The sequence below is a fragment of the Phragmites australis genome, chromosome 13 (genome assembly GCF_958298935.1).
Source record: "Phragmites australis chromosome 13, lpPhrAust1.1, whole genome shotgun sequence".
Classification (NCBI taxonomy): domain Eukaryota; kingdom Viridiplantae; phylum Streptophyta; class Magnoliopsida; order Poales; family Poaceae; genus Phragmites; species Phragmites australis.
The window spans coordinates 577,609-598,803 of NC_084933.1; the positions used below are offsets into that span (position 1 = coordinate 577,609).

General features: G+C 45.3%; 1 protein-coding gene across 1 annotated transcript; it reads left to right on the top strand.

The window, feature by feature from the left end:
• The first annotated feature begins 13,844 nt into the window (after positions 1 to 13,844).
• On the top strand, positions 13,845 to 18,070 carry LOC133887790 (uncharacterized). The gene is made up of 4 exons (XM_062327772.1): positions 13,845 to 13,956; positions 14,068 to 14,139; positions 14,694 to 17,864; positions 17,950 to 18,070. The coding sequence occupies exons 2-3, from the start codon at positions 14,128 to 14,130 to the stop codon at positions 17,853 to 17,855; spliced, it is 3,174 nt and encodes a 1,057-aa protein (XP_062183756.1). The 5' UTR covers positions 13,845 to 13,956; positions 14,068 to 14,127; the 3' UTR covers positions 17,856 to 17,864; positions 17,950 to 18,070.
• The last annotated feature ends 3,125 nt before the right edge of the window (positions 18,071 to 21,195 follow it).

Genomic DNA, 21,195 nt, shown 5'->3' on the forward strand with positions numbered 1-21,195 from the left:
TGAAAAAAAAAATGGAGAGATAAATCAAAGAGGGGAAATACATGCAAGCACCTGCATCTTGATGAATGAGAGTTTCAGAGAAGGCAAACACTGCTCTTTCTGTATCTGAAAATGTAAATAAAGCTACAGCCCAGGAGGGCTGGCCTGCACCAGCAGAAGAAGTCCATCCATTCAATTATCTCTAGGCATGAGGTGTCCTAAACAAAGACAAAAGGAAAACTACTGCACACTTCAGTTATCAGCATTCACGCTGAAAATAAAATTGAACTAGAAAGCTTATGATTGAATTAAAAAAACATCTCCAGATGAATTAAAATAAAATTGGACAGTCTTTTCTCACATGTCCGAATCCTTACATTTATAGCATTGCGGTCCTTTCTTCTTCTTTTTTCTTGTCAGTCTCCCTGCCTCGATCACCCTTGATGAAAAAAAGCATTTTCAGATGAACTCTCACTAGCATTGTTCTTCCTCCTTTGTTCATGAGCAAACAACGTCATAAGAATATCATCCACTTTTGACTGCCTCTTTACCATACGACAGTGTTGTGATCAAGTGCTCATAAGACCTTGGCAAGGAACACAGAAGAATAATCGCCTTGTCTTCATCATCAATTATCACCTCCACCTTCACAAGATCAGCGACAACTTGATTAAAAATGTTTACGTGCTCAGCAAGATCTGACCCCTCCTGCATCTTCAGACCATACAGTTTTTGCTTCAGATACAGCTTCTGAGTCAATTTCTTGGACATGAATTGATCATCCAATTTATCTCAAATCTTCTTAGGAGATGTTTCATCTATGACATGGTACATGATGTGATCAGAGAGACACAACCTTATTGCTACCGCCGCTTGTGCTTGCATCTCCTCCCACTTGTCATCATCTACCTTGGCAGGCTTCTTATCGCCGAGAGCTTTTAGGATCCCCTGTTGCGCCAGCAAGTCCTTGACTCTCGTTTGCCAAGGCCTGAAGTTGCCAGTCCTGTCAAATCTCGTCACCTCGAATTTGGACAACATCTTCCTATTGTTGCAGACTGCTGAATCCTACTCACGTGTACCTCGCGTGTGCTGAACGTGCCTCCGCACACTCGTCCTCGTGCCCCACCTGGATGCACCACCATGCACATGCCAAACAGCGCGTACGCCGCCTCGTACACCGCCCGTGCACAATCTGCCGCTCTCGAGCCCCGTTGACAAACACGCCACTTACACACGACGAAGTCAACCCACTATATCGCCGACCACTGTTCACCATCAACCGCCACAAGCAACGGTTAACGAACAGCCTGATTACAATCTTCTACAATCCCTCCATTAACGTCTCTTTGGTTGTTTCTTCTCTGCGCTCTGTTGCACCCATAGCTTATTTATTTCCCTGGCCGATGATTGTACTGATCTGAGCTGAATTCAACTCCGTGTCCAATACCGTCATGCCCAGCCAGCAGCTATCACCCACGTGAGCGATCTCCTGACCCGACTCAAACTCTACCTGGTCTTTGACTGCCGCACGGTCTCCACACTGAGAACTCCTGAGCCACACCATGATGGACTGGTCGTTGCCGCCCGAGTACAGCGCCTGGCCACATTCACCTCTTGTGCGATGTCCAAGCCGAACACGGTATAGCTACGCACCAAGAGCCTTGCAATTCCATCTATGCCTTGTCACATGCCATCATTCTCTACATCCTCGGTGAATCCCAGATGAAACCGCATGGCTCAACTGTGCCTCTCCTGCGCACACGGCTCACACGCCGCTTCCAATGCCTCGGCCTCCACGCGTTGGAGACCGCCCAACAACACCCGTGTCTGACGATCCCGACACTCAAGCAGCCTCATCCAGCGCTTGGCCACAACACTTGTGTCCAATCTCGACATGCAAGCCATCGAGTCAACCATGAGGCGCCGAGTCCGTATCGAGCCAATCTGCTCGCGCGTGTGCTCCACCTACAACATAGGGAGGACCGACTCCAGCTGCCCACGTGCTAGCCTGCCTCATGAGCCGATGTCCTGCTACCATGTCTTACCAGGACATGTCCTGTGACCAGTCTCCCAAAGCTAGTAGGACCATCCAGGCCTGCGTCTTCCTTTTGCTTCTAGTCCAACCACAGCTCTCACATCGATTTCAGACCAAGACTCTCCAAATGCCACCATTCTACCACAACGCAGGGCACGCACAACAACTCCAGCTCTGCGTAGAACACCTCCATCAACGTCCAAGTTCACCATGGCTTTCGCCATCGCCGTCATTGCTCCACCTTGAAATAACAACAGTCGCTCCGATCTGGATTGACCGCCCAGCAATTAGACCATGAGTCAAAGCCACCGCCTTGTCCACGATGTCTTCCAGCCGCACCGTCAAACCTGGTCGTCAAATCTGACCGACCCCTATCGAATAGCAGCCATCAGCCGCCATCAACCCAATCTCCAAGTCTGGATGGATCCCCGTTGATGTAGCCCATCGGACTTTCAAGCTGTCACACTTGAAGTGTCCAAATCCATTGACCGAATCATCGATCGCCGCCATGCTCCACCTTGCGCCGTCCTTTTCGGACCCATGCAAGCCTTGCTAGATGTGGAACATATTCTCGTGTCTTTCCTTGATCTTTCAACATGGCTCTGGTATCACTTGTTAGGGTTTTAGCGGAAGCATCACTAGGATCATCGAGCCAAGCACAAGATCAACACACAAGACACGATATTTTTTTAACGAGGTTTGGCCAAGTTGCCTATATCCTTAGGGCATGACTATGGGCGCTCCTCCCCAACTGTTTCTATCTTGCCACCTTTGGTTAAAATGGTGGTGCCTTCTATTTTAAGGCCTGAAATTAGAAGTTTGACTACAACTCTAATTCTAGTCCCACCCAATTACAACTCAAGTCTATCTGTAACATACTATGTACACATATTCAGCACATATTCTAACAAACAGGGCATAGGCAACCATCATCATCCCATGAAATATGTAATGTGCATGAAGATACCTTCATATAGAAAAAATAAAACTTCAGAAATACCAAAATGTACAATCTACAAAAAGAATTAGGGCTAAACAACCTATATCAAATGTTAAGTTAGCACAGATTTCACATTTTGGTGTAGCTTCTTCCCAGTCTGGTATTATGGCACGAATAGCCTTTTGTGCCACCCAAATAGCATCATTAATCTGATAAATAACAAATTCACTGGATGCTTCTATAGCATATAGCAAAAAATAATGGAAAATGGACCGAAGAAGCGATGTCACCTACACGGAGGAGAGGCGGGCCGTGGGCACTAACGCAGGCGCCGATCCTGGGGTTGTCGGCTGTGATGCGGTCGCTCGTGAGCAGCGCGGCGCGGGGCGTGCGCATCATCAGCTCACCACGTTGGAGGTCACGCGCCGCTACCAACCCCCTTCTGCAGTGGAACCAGGGGAAACGAGGTGAGTTGAGCACTGGGAGATCAAGAACGGAAGGGGTGTGATGGGGTTTTACCCGCCGGCATCGGGGACCTCGGCAATAACAAGCGAGCAGCTAAGGCAGGATGAGGAGGAAGAGGAGGTGGCACCGTAGGGGGAGGCTGGGGACAACGAGTCGGAGATGCCCATCTCGACCGCCCATCGGAGGACCGCCTCCATCTACAGCGACCGCCTTGTCCAGTGCACAAAAGCGAATCCATGGCGCGCTTGCGCTCGGCTCACGCAGATAGTCGCGCCGACGATGACCCAGGGACGATTTGATAGAGCTGCGGAGTCCAGATGGTAGCGGGAGCGCACGGGGATGACCGACGTTTGGAGGATGGTGTGGGGGAAGAGGCACGCTAGATTTGGCGTGCGGGAGGAGCGGGTTGGCGAGGCCGGCAAAATCGCGTGTGCGTTGGCTAGTCTGTTGGAGACGGAAATCGGTAATTTTGGGTGTTTGAGATGGATGGCATGTGTGTTGCCATCGCTCTTGGAGATGCTCTAACAAGGAGCTAGCTATTCTTGCGAGTCTCGGCCTAACACGCCAATGATACATACATACATACATACATACATATGGGTGCAATAGGTCGGGTCAGTGCCGGGTGGAGGGAGAACGCACCCGACCCAAAACCCAAAACACTAAACCCAATTTGGCCCCGATATTGATATCGGATGCAAAAGCACGCCGGCCCCAGCAGGGACCCAAGAGCCGATTGGGGACCCGAGACTCGACGGCGTCGCATGGTTTCTGGTGGTGGCCCCCTCCGGCTCCTCGTCGCGTCGCACGACCTCAAGCAACGACCTCCTCCACCGGCGAGAAAGAGCGCGGGATTGGGCGGCAGCCCCCTCCACCGCCGCGTTGCACAGGCGTGGGAATCGTGGGATCGGGTGGCCACCTCCTTCACCACGTCGCACGATTTTGGAGCCCGCAGGGCTGATGAGGCACCTCAGAGGCGGGAAGTAGAGCGGAGAGAGGAGACGAGAGGCGGACTAGCGAAACGAAGGCACGCCGCCACCGCCGCCGCCTCCCTCATCTATCGTGACAAGTTAACCAATCGATCTAAGGATTTTCTCAATGTCCGACAGCCCGGAGTGAGCATAGTTTCTTTCAGGTCGCACCCAGATGAGATACCCCCATCTTATAATATTGTACATGTAAAACTTGCTATCTGTATATATTTTCAAAACAAAAGAAAAATGCCGCTGCTGAAGAATACAGAATAAGATCAGGAAAAAAACAAAGAGGAGGTAGCCTTATGCTTCACTGCTTTAGTAGCATGGAGTACCTTTTAATCTTTTAACCTTTACCTTTGGAAAATCCTGCAGTGGCTAGTTGGTGGCTACGAGCAAAGAATCATCTGAACGTGCATGGTAACAATTAACCCTTTTTATGAATAATTATCTGTTAATATATATTTTCAATACTTATACTTACCAAAGAAAACTTTACTTTAGGTCTTCGTTCCGATTAACATCGAAGAATGCCACTAGTACCTTGTTGTTCTCAACGTGTGGAACATGAGATATGTAGGGGCGGATCCAAAGGGTGGCACGGGTGGGCCATGGACCACCCTAATATTTTGCTGTGGCCCAAGGCCCATCGACGGATCCGTCCATTTTCGTTCGGCCCATTCATCCGTCTCCACTCTCCAGAGTCCAGATTGCAGCGCCGCCCACTTTCCCAGTCCTGGCGCCGTCGGCCGTCCGCAGTCTGCTCCGTAGCTCCGGAGTCCTGAGTCGGTGAGTCCTGTCCTGCCCCCGCCGTCCGGCCGTCCGCTGTCAGGCGTCAGCAGTTCGCTCGGCGCTCGGCGCTCGGCGCTCGGCGCTCAGCGCTCAGCGCTCGCTGTTGCCGCCCGCCCTGAGGAGCCGTGAAGAAGCCGCTGCAGCCGAGGTTCATGACTGTTTTCTCTCCTCTCTTCAGAACTCCGATTAGTTGATTAGCTTGATAGGAGAGAATGAATCGATAAAAGGCTTATGTGTAAGTCAGTTTAGTGCTCATGATGAGGATTGTTTTACATTATTTTGAGCCGGAATACAATGTCTTTTTTTTTTCAGATTTCAGATCTCAGTAAATCTATATTCTGATCAAATATAATGATATTTCCGGCGATCCTCACATTTGTTCAAATGAAGAGAGATATAGCAATTGTTGCATCGACACTTTCCAATTGACACATTTGTTCATATCAGCCTGAAGGCTCGCTGAAGCTGCAAACTAAGGTGATGATCGATTCAAGTGCTGACCAGTGAGTCTGTGAGTGTCTGAGTGATATGAACCAGCTCGACTGCTCGACCAGCTTGACTGCTCGAGGCGCTCTCCACCAAGCTCAAGGCCAAGAGCCCAAGACCATCCGACCTGCGCTGAGCCGTATGAGCTATTCCCTTTACTTTCAATCAGCTCGTTTTGCGCTCTGCCTGTATAAATTGCATGAGGCACCATCCCAGATTCCCAGTCACTCTCCGCCACCAGTTAAATAGATCTCCCAATCACAATTCACAAATGTATTGTATGATTTACATAACCATCAATTTATGTCTGAATCTGATAAATTGAGTATTTTTATTGTAGAATTGTTGCAACATGAAGAGGAATGGAGACATTGCATCTCTTTTTCGGAAACATAGAGCAAAGAAGATTGCCTCTTCTTCATCTCCTTCTTCGGTTGGTGCTGTGGCAGAAGAGCAAACTCAAGAACAAGAAGGCACGCCAGAGCAAGAGAGAGTAATTGAAGAAATTATGAATCTGATGCCATCTTCTCCACCATCTGTTCCACTTGAAGATGTCTCACCACTACCACCGATTTATGATATTAATCGCCTTCCACATGATCCCGGGGAAAGACTGCCCATTGTAAGTTATCCTATCAATGATCAAGATGCAATTCGAAGAGCATATAGTCTTAAAGGTCCATTCCAACCTTATGCGCATGATTTTGCAAAAAGAAAAATTGGAAATAGAGATCGACAATTCACTCCTTTATGGTTTCATAAATATCATTGGCTTGAATATAGTATCAAGAAGGAATCTGTATTTTGCTTTGTATGCTACTTGTTCAAAAATGAAAAAAGTAAGGGCAAGGGGACTGATGCATTTATTAAAGGTGGTTGGAGAAATTGGAATAGAGGAGAGGAAGCACTTGATAAACATGTGGGTGGTGTAACAAGTGTACATAATGCAGCTCAAGAGAGATACAACTTATTTATTAATCCTAGTACGGCAATTGATAATCAAATTGTGAAGCTGAATAATGAGGATCTACGTCTTTACAAGATCAGATTGACTTATTCACTTAGATGCTTGAAGTTTCTTTTGCATCAAGGATTAGCATTCCGTGGACATGATGAAAATGAAGAGTCTAGCAATAGAGGAAACTTCCTTGAACTTTTGAATTGGCTTGCAGCAAATAGTGAAGAGGTGAATAAGTATGTTTTGAAGAATGCTCCAGGTAATTGCACCTTAACTTGCCCAGAGATACAAAAGCAAATTATTCAATGTTGTGCCATAGAAACTAGAAAGCAAATTATTGAAGAACTTGGTGATGAGCATTATGCTATTCTAGCTGATGAGTCTAGTGATGTATCACATAAAGAACAACTAGCTCTTTGCTTACGTTATGTTGATAGATTGGGAAGGCCATGTGAGCACTTTCTTGGAGTTGTTCATGTAGATGATACTACTTCTTTATCACTTAAGGAAGCAATTCAAGCTTTACTTGTTAGTCACCATTTGACTATAACTCAAATCCGTGGTCAAGGGTATGATGGAGCTAGCAACATGAAAGGAGAGATTAAAGGGCTAAAAACATTGATCATGAAAGAGTCACTTTCTGCTTATTATGTCCATTGTTTTGCACATCAACTTCAACTAGTTCTTGTTGCTGTTGCTAAGGGAAATGATGATTGTGTGTGGTTTTTTGATCAAGTATCTCTCTTGCTGAGTATTATTGGAGTTTCTTGTAAGCGTCATGGCATGCTTCGAAATGTTAGACTTCAGAATATCTTGAAAGCACTTGAATGTGGTGAACTAGAAACTGGTAGTGGATTAAATCAAGAGATGGGGTTAGCTAGGCCCGGTGAGACTCGGTGGGGCTCTCATTACAAAACTGTTGTTAACATTATTGCTATGTATCACATAATCTGTGAGGTACTCATAACTCTTGGAGAAGATACTTCACAAAGGGGTGATTGGCCAAAAATACATACTATGGTTGGAGTGTTTGAGTCATTTGACTTTATTTTCAGTGCACACTTGATGCTTGTCATTCTTGGATACACAAATGATTTGTCCCAGTGTTTGCAAAGAAGAGATCAAGATATTCTTAATGCAATGACACTTGTTAGTTTGGCAAAGAGTAGAATGCAACAATTGAGGTCTGATGGGTGGGATGCATTCATTCAAAGGGTCACTTTGTTTTGCAATAAACATGGCATCGAAGTTCCTGTAATGGAGGGTAATTATGTGCCTTATGGAAGATCAACACGGTTTGCTCGAAACCAAACAAATGATGACCACTTTAGAAGAGAAGTATATATTGGAGTGATTGATCAAATTAATCAAGAGCTTGACAATCGGTTTGATGAGGTTAATATGGAGTTGCTTTCTTGTATGTCGGCCTTGAATCCTGCCGACTCATTTGCCTCTTTTGATGCAGACAAGGTACATAGACTTGCTGAGTTTTACCCTAATGATATTTCAAGCACTGACTTGATAAGACTTGAAATGCAACTTGATAACTATATTGATGATATGAGGAGAGGTGATAGCTTCAAAGGCATAGACAACCTTGTGGACCTCTCAATTAAGCTTGTTGAAACAAAGAAACATAAAGTTTATGATTTGGTGTACTTGCTTCTCAAATTGGTATTGCTTCTACCGGTGGCGACGGCAAGTGTTGAAAGGGTATTTTCTGCAATGAGTTTAGTCAAGAGTAAGTTGAGAAATAGGATGGGTGATAGTCTTTTGGATGATTGTCTAGTCATGTTTATTGAGCGAGATATTTTCTTCAAAGTGAATGAAGATGATATAATCGAGACTTTTATGACCATTAGAAGGCGTAAGACCAACAAAAATTAGTATTGTAATCTTCTTTGAGACTTGTACCGTGTTTTTTATAGTCTTTAGATGGGTGATAGTCTTTTTAACGCAAATTTTAGACTTGTATGTTGGTAAAATTTCAGACTTGTATTGTGCTTTTGGTAAAATTCTATACTTATATGTTGGCACGTTATATTTGTGGTATTAAAAAAAATTATGTTAAGTTGGACCACCCTTACCCAAAATCCTAGATCCGCCACTGGAGATATGTGTGCTTGATTCATTAGGTTTGTCAATGAGTCGCAAAGATCTTATGACTACTGTAAATATATATTACATTAGCATGTCTTTTTAACTTTATGAAGATGAATTTTTTTATTATACATATCATGCTAATAATTTGCATGTAACAGCTTATAGGTTTCAAGAAACATATAAATAATGTATCACGGTTGAAAGAACTTCAAGGCTACAAGTGGCCGAACCTGCAATGACATGGACTATTAAAGAGCATAAATTCAATGAGCCAATGCAGACAGATAGGTACACAACATAATTACTTACTAAAATAATTACTTTTTATTGATTAAATAAATATCTATACGAAATTTAATTTTTAATTTGTAGCACATCATGTAGGTGTCACAATATGGCGCCGCCACACCCACACAGCAGCAGCATCCAGGCCCAGCCAGGTGCTTGCTTGCCTCCTACTTCTCTTTTACAATCTAGGTGCTTTGCTTGACATCCAATCCCAAACAAAGAAGCACAAGTAATGCTGCTTCGGTAGTCAATACAAATCATGTATTGCAGTATATTTATTATATTGTTTTACAAATGCAATGACTACTGGTCGATTCCATCTACTAATTGGATCGATTATATATATATAAAGTCTTTTCTGTACTTCCAAATATACATAATCTCTCTCTAATGGGTGTTCAAAAAGGAGTATGTACATCTTAAAAAGTAGTATATATATATCAGAAAATAGTGTATGTATATATATATATCTCAGAAAGTAGTATATACTTCAGTTATAACGGGATCAATTATGGATTGAGCTAGAGTAAATACTCTCGAGAAGTACAAACTAGTTTTCTTATATATATGTATATGTATATATGTATATGTATATATATATGTATATGTATATATATATACATATATATATGTATATATATATACATATATATATACATATATATATATATGTATATATATATGTATATGTATATATATATGTATATGTATATATTATATACTCTCGAGAAGCCAGATAGATCATCGAGGTAACGATTGATGTGTGTGTGTGAGAGAGAGTATAGATAGATGGTAGCAAAACGGCAGGTGGTCCAGATAAACTTGCTTTGCGGCAAATGTGCATCCAGTATACGTTTCTGTTATGTCCATATATGTGGTCTCAAATTAAAAAGATAATCATTCTTTGCTTGTAGCCAGCTAGCTGCTGCAAGATTTCCTAAAGGTAAAGGTTAAAGATTAAAAGGTAGTATACAAGTAAACAGTGAGGCACAAGGATGTGGTGGGTGAGAGATCTTTGCCTTGGCCCAGACTTTGTCCCACAGACCTCAGAAAAGGTGCAGGAGATTCGTCAGAATCTGTTGGCTACACAGAGCCGACAGAAAAGCTATGCTGATGTTAGGCGTCATGATCTAGAGTTTGCTGTTGGGGATCTCGTGCTTCTCAGGGTGTCGCCGACCAAGGGCATTGTTCTTTTTGGTACACCGGGAAGCTCGGCCCACGGTATATTGCTCCATTCCCTGTTGTGGCTCGTGTTGGTAGTTTGGCCTATCGTTTGGAGTTTCCGGACTCAATGAGGGGAGTGCATAATGTGTTCCATATTTCTATGCTACGGAAGTATCTTCGCGACCCTGAGCATAAGATCGATTTGGAGTCCATCACGGTGGGGCAAGATCTCACTATGAAGTGTCATCCGGTGTGCATCTTAGACGCATCTGAGCGAGTCATGCGGAGGAGGACCATCAAGTATGTGAAGGTCCTTTAGTCAAATCAGACTGAACGTGAGGCAACATGAAAACTTGAGGATCAAGTACGAAAGAAGTATTCCGAGCTCTTCAAAGCTGATGAGTGTTGTTGCTTATCATTGTTTATGCTTTGTTACCCCTTTCTTATCATAGAAACGGAGTGGGTAGATTCGGGAAAGAATCCTTTTAAGGAAGGGAGAATGTAATACCCGATAATATTGATAATAATGTGACCTTCTGAACCATTGCTCGTTGGACGATCGGAGACCGTGGATGCGTAGATCTCATCAAGACAAATCCGTTTTTCTATCTAATGTCGAGTTTGCACTCTTAGTGAATTCGTGATGAGTCTAATAAATTTAGACCGCTGATTTAAAAATAAAAAAAAAATAAAAAGGATAAGGCTTTGGGATTAGCTCCCACCCGATCCCACCCGCACTCGCCTCGCCCTCATCACCTCGGGCCCCACACCGCCGCCGCCGCCTCCATCATTTATGTGACAGGTTAACCAATCGATCTAAGGATTTTCTCAACGTCCAACAGCCCGGAGTTAGCGTAGTTTCTTTCAAATCACACCCAGATGAGATACCCCATCTTATAATATCGTACATGTAAAACTTACTATCTGTATATGTTTTCAAAACAAAAAAAATGCCGCTACTAGAGAATGCAGAATAGGATCAGGCAGAAAACAAAGAGCAGACAGCCTTATGCTTCACTGCTTTAGTAGCATGGAGTACCTTTTAACCTTTAATCTTTACCTTTGGAAAATCCTGCAGCTGCTAGCTGATGGCTACAAGCAAAGAGAGTAGCAGGCCAACAAGATCGAAAACACAACTTCACGGATGCAGCAAAGAGGCACCAGCTAGATTACCACCTGCTCGCTCACGGACGCAACCCGAAGGCTGGCAAGCGACCCTGCTTACGCATGGACGTGACCCGAAGGCCAGTCAGTGCCCCTGTAGAAGAAAGAAGGAGGGGAAGGGGGGCTACTGTGAAGACCCACCAGCAACAACGACGGCCAGCATGGCACTCTGGGTGAGCAAGAAACGGCGACGCAGAGGAAGGGATTGAGGCCTCTCTCTCTCTCTCTATCTCTTCTCCTTCTCTCTAGCTCTCGGCTCCGGCCCTCTCTCCACCGCGAGCACCCCATCCGGCCTTTATAGCGGCAAGTAGGGTTCCTATGCGGAAGAATCAGATCGGGTGGTTCGGATTTTGGAGGGGGAAAGGATAAGATCGAAGGCGATAAGGATGGTCATGCTCGGGAGAGGGTGGCGCGGCTCGGGAGTAGCTCGAGCACGGTTGAGGTGGCACGCTCAAGCACGAGGCCCAGGGAGCAGAGAGGAGGAGGGAAGGAGAGAGCGGCTCAGGCGCGGGCGAGGTGGCTAAGTCGGCGAGAGTGCAGCGCGAGAGAGGCAAGAGGCGCGCTCGTCAGAGGGAGGCAGCGGTGCATGCGAGGGAGAGGGAAGAAGAAAGGGGCATAGGAGCCAGCCCCTCCCTTGGCATGGGGAAAAGGGGAAAAGAGCCCGGCCAGCTCAAAAGGAGAGAGGGCCAACCGGACCTCTCTTCTTCTTTTTTCTTTTTTTCTTTTCTTTTCTTTTCTTTTTATTTTTATGAATATATGTATGTATACGGGATCATACAAATACACGATAAAAAACCGTCACACAACAACCTCTCTGGAAAGATTAATCCGGCGTGCGCAATGCCCTATCGCCGGAACATTCGATGTACACTTCAATTTTTGTCACTGACTTAAAATGCTCCAGCGTTAGTTCTATCTGAGCACCAAACAATCCGGCATGTCCACTTCACTGAAGGCATTACCATCCGATGAAGCAAAATTTTCTGAATTTAGAGATAAAAATGTCAATTATATTTTCTCTGCAACTTTGATTAGTTATGATTATACTTGCAATATATAGACATGCTCATACAATCTCACAACCATCAAATCAAATCAATAATCTTATCAATCACTTATCACGTACAGACCAAATTGGTTTCTCATTCTGCCAACTTGTTTTTTAATAATGGAAAGCCAATTCCGGCCTCTACGTAACTGCCAATTTGGTGTTCATGTGTTTGGATCTATCGTGACAAGTTAACCAATCAATCTAAGGATTTTCTCAACGTCCAACAGTCCAGAGTTAGCGTAGTTTCTTTCAAGTCGCACCCGGATGAGATACCCCCATCTTATAATATCGTACATGTAAAACTTGCAATCTGTATATATTTTCAAAACAAAAAAATGCCCTTGCTGCAGAATACGGAATAAGAACAGGCAGAAAACAAAGAGCAGATAGCCTTATATATGCTTCACTGATTTAGTAGCATGGAGTACCTTTTAATCTTTAATCTTTACCTTTGGAAAATCCTGCAGCGGCTAGCTGATGGCTACAGGCAAAGAATCATCTGAAGAGGACCACGTATATGACACAAAACAAAACAATACGTACTAGATGCACATTAATTTGCCCAAAAAACCAAAGTTTATCTAGATCACCAACCAACCACGGCTGGAAGCATGCGGATCCGGCATGCCGCACCATAGGTGTCACAGTATGGTGCTACACCTAGAGGTGGACTTGGGCCGGGTCGGGCCGGCCCGACCCGACCCATTCGGGCTTCGGGCTTTTCGGGCCGTGCTTGGATGGCCCGATAAACTATTCGGGTCGGGTCGGGCTGGCCCAATCCTCCTTCCGCTAGGCCCAAACCCGGCCCGAATGCACGATGGGCCTTATCGGGCCGGGCTGGCACGGGCCCAGTACCACCACATTCCACCGCATGTGAGGTCGCGAACCCATTTTTTACCGGGCCAGACCGCCCATTGGGCCCCATATCAAGGCCCGGCCCAGCCCATAAATCGGGCCGGGCTGACCCGGCCCATCAGTGCTGGGGTCGGGTCGGGCTTAAGCTTCACCGGGCCGTGCTGGACTCGGGCCGGCCCAAAAAATATGGCCCAAAGTCCCAGCTCTAGCTACACCCACACAGCAGCAGCACCCAGGCCCAGGTGCTTGCTTGCCTCCTTCTCTTTTACAGTCTAGCTAGGTGCTTTGCTTGGCATCCAATCCCAAACAAAGAAGCACAAGTAATGCTTTGGTAGTCAACAGAGAGGAGGTACAACAAAATTGTTCTTTTCCAAAGCTGGCTGGAAACAAAGAAGCACAAGTAATGCAGGATCGGAGAAGCAGACATCCTTGTGCCTCACTATTTACTAGTATACTACCTTTTAATCTTTAACCTTTACCTTCAGAAAATCTTGCAGCAGCTAGCTGGCTACAAGCAAAGAATGATTATCTTTTTAATTTGAGACCACATTTGCCGCAAAGCAAGTTTATCTGGACCACCTGCCGTTTTGCTGCCATCTATCTATACTCTCTCTCTCACACACACACACACATCAATCGTTAGCTCGATGATCTATCTGGCTTCTGTCGATCTCCTACTAGTACCAATTCAACTTAACTGAGGTATGTAACTTAACTACTCCTTTGCATTGCAAATTTAAGTCTATTTATAATGTATTTATGTAGCATGTTCACCATGCATGGAAATTTACTAATTTGGACTAGTGACTGCAGAGATCGATGAGCCAATGCAATCTGACTGATCGACTGGCCGGTTAATCCAATTAATCCGTCATGCGTACGGAGGTAATTAAACCAGTTTGCATGCTCTATTTTTGTCTGACGACCTTAATCATTAGTACTCCCTCCGATTGTAAATGTGTGTTATTTTAGATTTGTGCATAAGGATTAAGAGAGTAGGTCAAATGACTTTGTTGTTATTTATTTATTCTATATTGGAAAAGATAACTCATTTATTTGTGAGAGTGTTAGCATTTATTAAACAAGAGCAAGACGGAAATAAAAGAGAAAAAATACATAAAAATTCGAGAATAAATTATATTTAAAGAATAATTGAGGAGGTTAAAACTACCTACATTTGTAACAGATAGAGTAATTTGCAACAATACGCAACATCGATCTGTGTGGCAGTACGTCTGTGCCAACCATATGAAAATGGCACGTGCCACTACTTGGTAGATAGATGGGTTTCATAGTTGAAGTACTTGTCCAGTGCATGCTTATTACTAGTCACTACTGCTGCTATATATGTGCATGCATAATGAATGTCAAGTGATCATCGCCTGGCTCCCCGACGGAGTGATGCTGATGCATATATATATGTGCATGCATGCATGCAGGTTATCAGAGCAGACACCATCGATGCGGCTGCTGCGCGGATTCTGGATGAGCTGAAGGAGGACACTAGTACTAGAAGCAGCAGAAGCAGAGAGAATGTGATCTACTTCGACGGCTGGGATGGCCTGGGGGCATCCGCCGTCCTCCGAGCCGTGGCCCAGCGCCTCGCCACGGCTTCGGAGGCCCCATGGCCAGCCGGTCTGGAGTTTGATCAGATCATCCACATCGACTGCTCCAAGTGGGAGAGCAGGAGAGCGCTGCAGAGGGTGATCGCGGAGCAGCTGGAGCTTCCCGCTGAGGTGATGGAGATGTTTGACAGGCAGGATGAGGAGGACGATTTCCATGGGGTGGCCCAGAGCTCCCGTGCCGAGATACCGCAAGTCCTCGAGGCCATGTATCAACACATACAGATGCTGCGCCGCAGGTTCTTGGTGATTTTCCAAAACGGGGGCAGCGAAGAGGTGAATCTAGCCAACTTCGGCTTTCCTCTGTACAAATACTCTAGAAACAAGGTGCTGTGGACGTTCCAAGGGAGATTACGGCGCACCCCCAGGATGAAAGTCGATACAGCTGTGAAGAGCACAGGGATAACTGATCTTTTCCTCTCGGCCTCATGCCATGAGCAAGATCCACAGGAGCTCTGCTTCTACCTTGTGCGCCAAGAGTCTGAACAAGTGGCACACTACTGGAATAATGCTGCTGGCGGCATCATCGATCAGCCTACACTGGTCTCTGAGTGCTTCTCGTATATGTTGAAGCTATGCTGCATGAACCAAAACTTGATGATGGACTATGATTTGGCCACCCATGCCTGCAACTACTGGGTATGTGATGGCGTCATACAGCTACAACAGGGAGAGGGAGACGTTGGCACAGATGATGATGATGATGATAGACCGTGGAGAGCTGCTGATGCTCTCTCCCGTGAGATGCGATTGGATGTGGACTACTACCACCGTAACCAGCAATGGTTTCCCTCTAACCTGGTAAGGTGTGCCAATAGTATAGCTAGCATGCCATACTTGACTTCACCACCCTACGGGTTTCTGATGATCCCGACCGGAGGAGCCATTCCAAACAGAGAGATGTTCCAACATTTTGACAAACTTGGTGTGCTGAAGCTCTCACGCTGCACCTTCAGCTTCTCATCACCTCCATTCCTCTGCTGTCACAGCCTTAGGTTTCTATGGCTCGACCACTGTCAAGACCAAGTAATCAGCACAGATGGGGTAGGGAAGAAGGAGGAGGAGGAGGAGGACATCCGCCGGTGCTTTCAGAAGTTGTGGGTGTTGGACGTACGCTACACATGCTGTGATTGGATCTTGTCCGCACGGATGATGGATCTCATGACTCAGCTCAGGGAGCTAGGTGTCATGGGAGCCCAGGATTGGGACATGGGCCAGTTGCAGGGACGACTTCCTAACATTCGCAAGCTCCGAGTGACAGAATCTAGTATCTGCTGCAGTAGTTGCTCGGAAGATGACTTGTTCTCGGGGATGAACAAGATAGAGGTTCTTGACTTTTCAGGAAACCGTACTATGGGAGGTATGGAGAGATTGTCCGGGGGTAGCAGGAGCAGCATTGAGACTGTCATTATTGACGGATGTGTTGGGTTACAAGAGATCTACTTTAGGGGATGTGCTAGACTGAAGAATCTATTCTTGAGAGGAATTTTCCAGGAACTCCGCAGCCTAGATATCTCCGGCACAGCAGTGAAACTGCTGGATCTCAGTGCAATAACAGCCGTGAACCTGGATGAGGTCATCCTACTCGACTGTGATAAGCTTTGTGCAATCCTGTGGCCACCGGAGGACAAAATAAAATACCAAATGAAGCTGTGTATTGACACCACACAGTCAGCATCACCTGCCCGACCCTGGGAAGAAAAGGCCAAGGAGGGTAGCATTACCGCTACAGGATCATCATCATTTTTGGTGATGTACCGCAGTAGAGTACCCTCTGGATTATTTAACTGGTATATTTCTGTAAGGGATGCGAGGCTCCTCAGGTCACTTGTTGTGCCCTTCGAACACTATGCCGGTCGGATATATGTAGTTGTGGAGATTTCCGCTCCTATTCACCCTACTGTTGTTGGTAGCAAAGATGATGGGATCAAGAGCGACATCGGCATTGAGCAACAAGTGCCAGTAAACCTACAGCAGCAGCAGAAGCCTGAAGATAATGCAATATACGCAGATATCAGAGCAACCTTTAAGGACCACCAGCAACAGGAAAGCAAAGGAGATGGTGATGCTCCAACCATCACACAGATATGGCCTTGCCCGGAGGTTCCTTCTCCACCGTCAGGGGACTACTACAGCTACTTCCACATAGAAGACCAGATGGGGACTAATAAATTTCTTCGAGGTACTATTGCTGTGCCGTATTTTTTATGTGGTAGGGCCAGGATCCTCCACGTGCACGATAGCTTGTCCATCGCCAGTCTCCCTAGTCCTTCCTCAGGTGACCGATGGGAGATCCTAAGGTGGTGCCGAGTGGAGCGGTGCCCCAACATGGAGCATGTCTTCGACACTCCCCAACCTGGAGGGAGCATCTTTTGGTGCCTGATGACATTCTGGGCGTCGCAGCTCCTCAAGGCACGCTTCATATGCAACTGGAGCACATCAGCAATCCGGTTTGAGGGCCGCTCATTTGAGGACTTGGAGTTATTGCACCTGGACTTCTGCCCCAGGCTGATACATGTATTCCCTTTGTGCGAGCCAATGGAAGGCAAGGTCATGCACTGCCTAGAAACCCTCGAGATCGTGTGTTGTGGTGATCTCAAGGACGTCTTCCCTTGGCACACCGACACTGTGCGCGACCGAGGGCGGCAGGAGGAGGAGGATGCAATTACCATAGAATTCCCCTGCCTAAAGCGCATCCGCCTGCTGGAGCTCCCCATGCTGCAGAGCATGTGCGGGTGCGCGAGGATGTCCGCGCCCATGCTCGAGACCATCAAGATCCGGGGCTGCTGGAGCCTCACACGCCTGCCCTCGGTCGGCGGCAGTGAGAAGAAGGTGGAGTGCGACTGCGAGAAGGAGTGGTGGGACATGCTAGAGTGGGACGGGGAGAAGGCCAACCCAAAGCACCACCCTTCCCTGTACAAGCCCACCCACTCACGATATCACAAGAAGAAACTGCTCAGGGGCTCCCTACTCAGATGAGCTACGTTGGTATACACTTGCTTCCTTGCTTCCTTGGTGTGAATGAATGAATAATATTAATTAATTCTTCCCTTGATTCCTTGGATTGCTGCAGGATACAAGGTGATGCATCAAGAGATGCTTGCTTCATTCGCTTGTGTGAATCCGTCGCTTCGGGCTGCCTTTGATCTCACCTGCTGTTTTTCTTTTTCCTTGTTGTGACTTTGGTTTATCGATGCATGCTATATATATATAGCTAGCTTGTGTCTGTGTGGCGTCCATCGGCATCGACCTACATTGCCATACATGATTGCATAAGGGTGTGGCCTTGATCGTTTCTTCCAGTTGGGTTCGGTTTGCTTTGGTTTTGGTCTTACCGGTCCATCCATCCGTCACCACTGTATACTACCATGCCATCTTGTTGGAGAAGATCAATGGTGGTTATTGCACAGACCGTCCTGAGGCTCTGAGCAGTAGACAAATAAATAAGACCGGATGGGCGTGGCGGGCATTATATTCAGAAGTTGAATTTCCTTCATCTTAATTAGGCAGCAGAATGGGCTTCATTCATGCTGCTAATTGCTGCGCTCTCATGGCTCAGCTCGTGTGTTGTGTGATATGTAAGCTACCTGTGTGTACTGAGCTCAGCATTGTTACTGTTGCTCCACTTATATACATAAATCAATGATGATGCATGGCTTTTTTATATGGATCCACTACTATATATATATACAGCTCCTTATTACTGGATTAATTGCATGTGTTACATATGGTGAGTATGTACTCTTCGGTGGCAATACATAACATGTGTTATTATACAACTATACCTAACCTAGCCTCGTGCCCCGATGCACACGTACCCACTCAGCCGCGCTTGCCCACCTAGTGCCCCCAGCCTGTGCGTGCCCCAGTGGGCACATGCCCACCCAGCCGTGCTTCCCACCTAGCGCGCGCCCCGCGCCACGTGGCCGCACCTAGCTGCGTGCAATCGAGCATGCAGCCTAAATAACTAAGAGACATGCATCGCGCAGGTACGTACGTAGAGACTGCAGAAGCGTACATGCATAAGGTATATGCCATAAGAATTTATTTTTGGTGAAAATATGCATCCTCAAACTAAAGTACAACTGCCCTCTCGACACGAATTTTCTGAGTATATGCCCAACACGAGTCATGTGCTACAAAATTAGCCGGGCATAACAAATTCGTCACGACCTAGATATGTGAAAATTACAGGCCCATGCAACGCCTCTCACCGTCTATCTCACAATGCAATTTGATCATGAGATTGAGTAAATTTAGCCTAAGTTTTTATTCAATAGTGTTCAACAGTTCAGTAGCAGCCCTGTAGTGCTCACTAGTGTGAGAATTTACAATGACTTGGATTCTTCAGTAATTTTATTATGGGTTCAATGCTTTTAAGATTGTACTAAGTGTGAAAATTCGAATGCTTCAATAGTTGTCAATAGTTTTGTTTAGTAGTTATGTTAGTAACTATTTTAGTAGTTTCAAATCAAAGAAAATTTATCATCAGTCGTTTAGTATTCAGTAATTCTAAGTTATAGTAAAATTGTTCAGTAGTTTATGTCAGTAGTGTTAGTGGTTGTCAGTAGTTGTCAGTAGCGTCAGTAGTTTTGTTTAGTATTTATCGGTAGTTCTTCAATAATTTCAAGTCATAGTAAATTATTTATATATATATATATTAGTAAATTATTTTGACGGGCATGTATTGTAGGTATACACAACTTAATTTACCCTCAGATCACTCTTTTCTACCATTCAGTTATCATATCTCTATTCGCTAAAATCCACCCATGTTTTATGTATATAGGAGTAGATTCCTTTTTCTTTTCACAGATTATCTAAGGATTAATCTTGGTGTTTTCAGCCCTCGAAGCAAAATCATCTTTATTGCCTAAACCATCAAACACAATAGCACTACCTAATCAGACTGCGTGCAGAACACCGATTAGACGCAAATCGATGGTTTCCCTAATTAAATCATCCCCTAACGACGTGCTAGGCACTAAAACTCATCGCATACAGGAGAAAAAACCATAGATTTGTTGCATAAGTCATCCACGCAAAGAATCCCTTCTTCCATATTCTTCTTCCTCCTTCTCCCTCCCCCCTCTACTCTCTTCCTGTTTGGTACTGTAGCACGTGGATACTGTACCATGGTAGCGGCCATGTGTGGGAGGGAGGAAGAGACAGCCAACCCTAAGGGGAAAAGAGGTCGGTTTGGACCTTGGGCCCAAAGTGAGGTGGTAGCCTGGACCCACATTAGATCCAAGCGAGAAAAAGAGGTCGGTTGGCCCCAAAGTTAGCTCAAACATTATTTTCTTTCTATTTTAAATATTTTATTAAAATAATTTTACTTTTCACGATTTGCTGGAAACACCGAAAAAAGATCTTTTCACTTCTAGGACATTACATTTGGATCCATTGCAGGCAGATCCAATAATACTAAGGGCCGCCACCAACTTTTGTTCTTATCCCTTGTCGCTGTCAAGCACTCAGAAGGAGTGAAACAACTAACAATGCATATGCAATGTGTGGATCGAGAGCCAAGGAGACTATGGATCAGGTACCATGGTAGCAGCTTTGGTCCATCTTCGGTGTGGATCAGGTCCCACAACCTTTTTCTCCAATTCTGATGTGATACATCCAAACCCGTTATCTTCTCCTCTGGGCATAAAAATTACTCCAATGTTGGCCATCTCAACAAGGAAACTCCGTGCTCTGCTTTTATTTTTGTTTTCCTTTGCTTCATCAGTCAGTTCGTGCCTCAGTTTCAGAACAAATTATTAGTTTGTTGTCCAAGTTGATGTATTCATCTCCATCCCATCTGCCTCTCTCTCTCTCTCTCTCTCTCTCTCTCTCTCTCTCTCTCTCTCTCTCTCTCTCTCTCTCTCTCTCCCCTATGGGGTTGTGGGCAGAAGAGAGGAGAGGAGAGGAGATCCTCCAATCCACCACCTCCAATCCATCTCCTTTACCTCTCCTCCGTCCCTTCTTCTCCTTTTTTTTTAGGGAAACAATAGGATCGCTTCCTACTAATTATGTATTAAAATTAAGAAAAGAGTACAAGAGGGAAGTTACAAACCAAAAAAAAATAAAAATCCCTATACAAATTATTCTAAAGAGGCAAGCCATTACAATATAGAATCAGTATAATGAGCACGAGCACGATAGATAACCAGACTAAATTCTTTCTTGAAGTTCCACCATAGCGCTTGAATGTAAGGATGAACATCATTGAAGATCCAGGCGTTTCTAATTTCCCAAATACTCCAGTTCATGAGGATGATCACCTCCATAGCAAAAGGAACACCTAATTTTTTTCGGATAAGCCTTAGTGTAT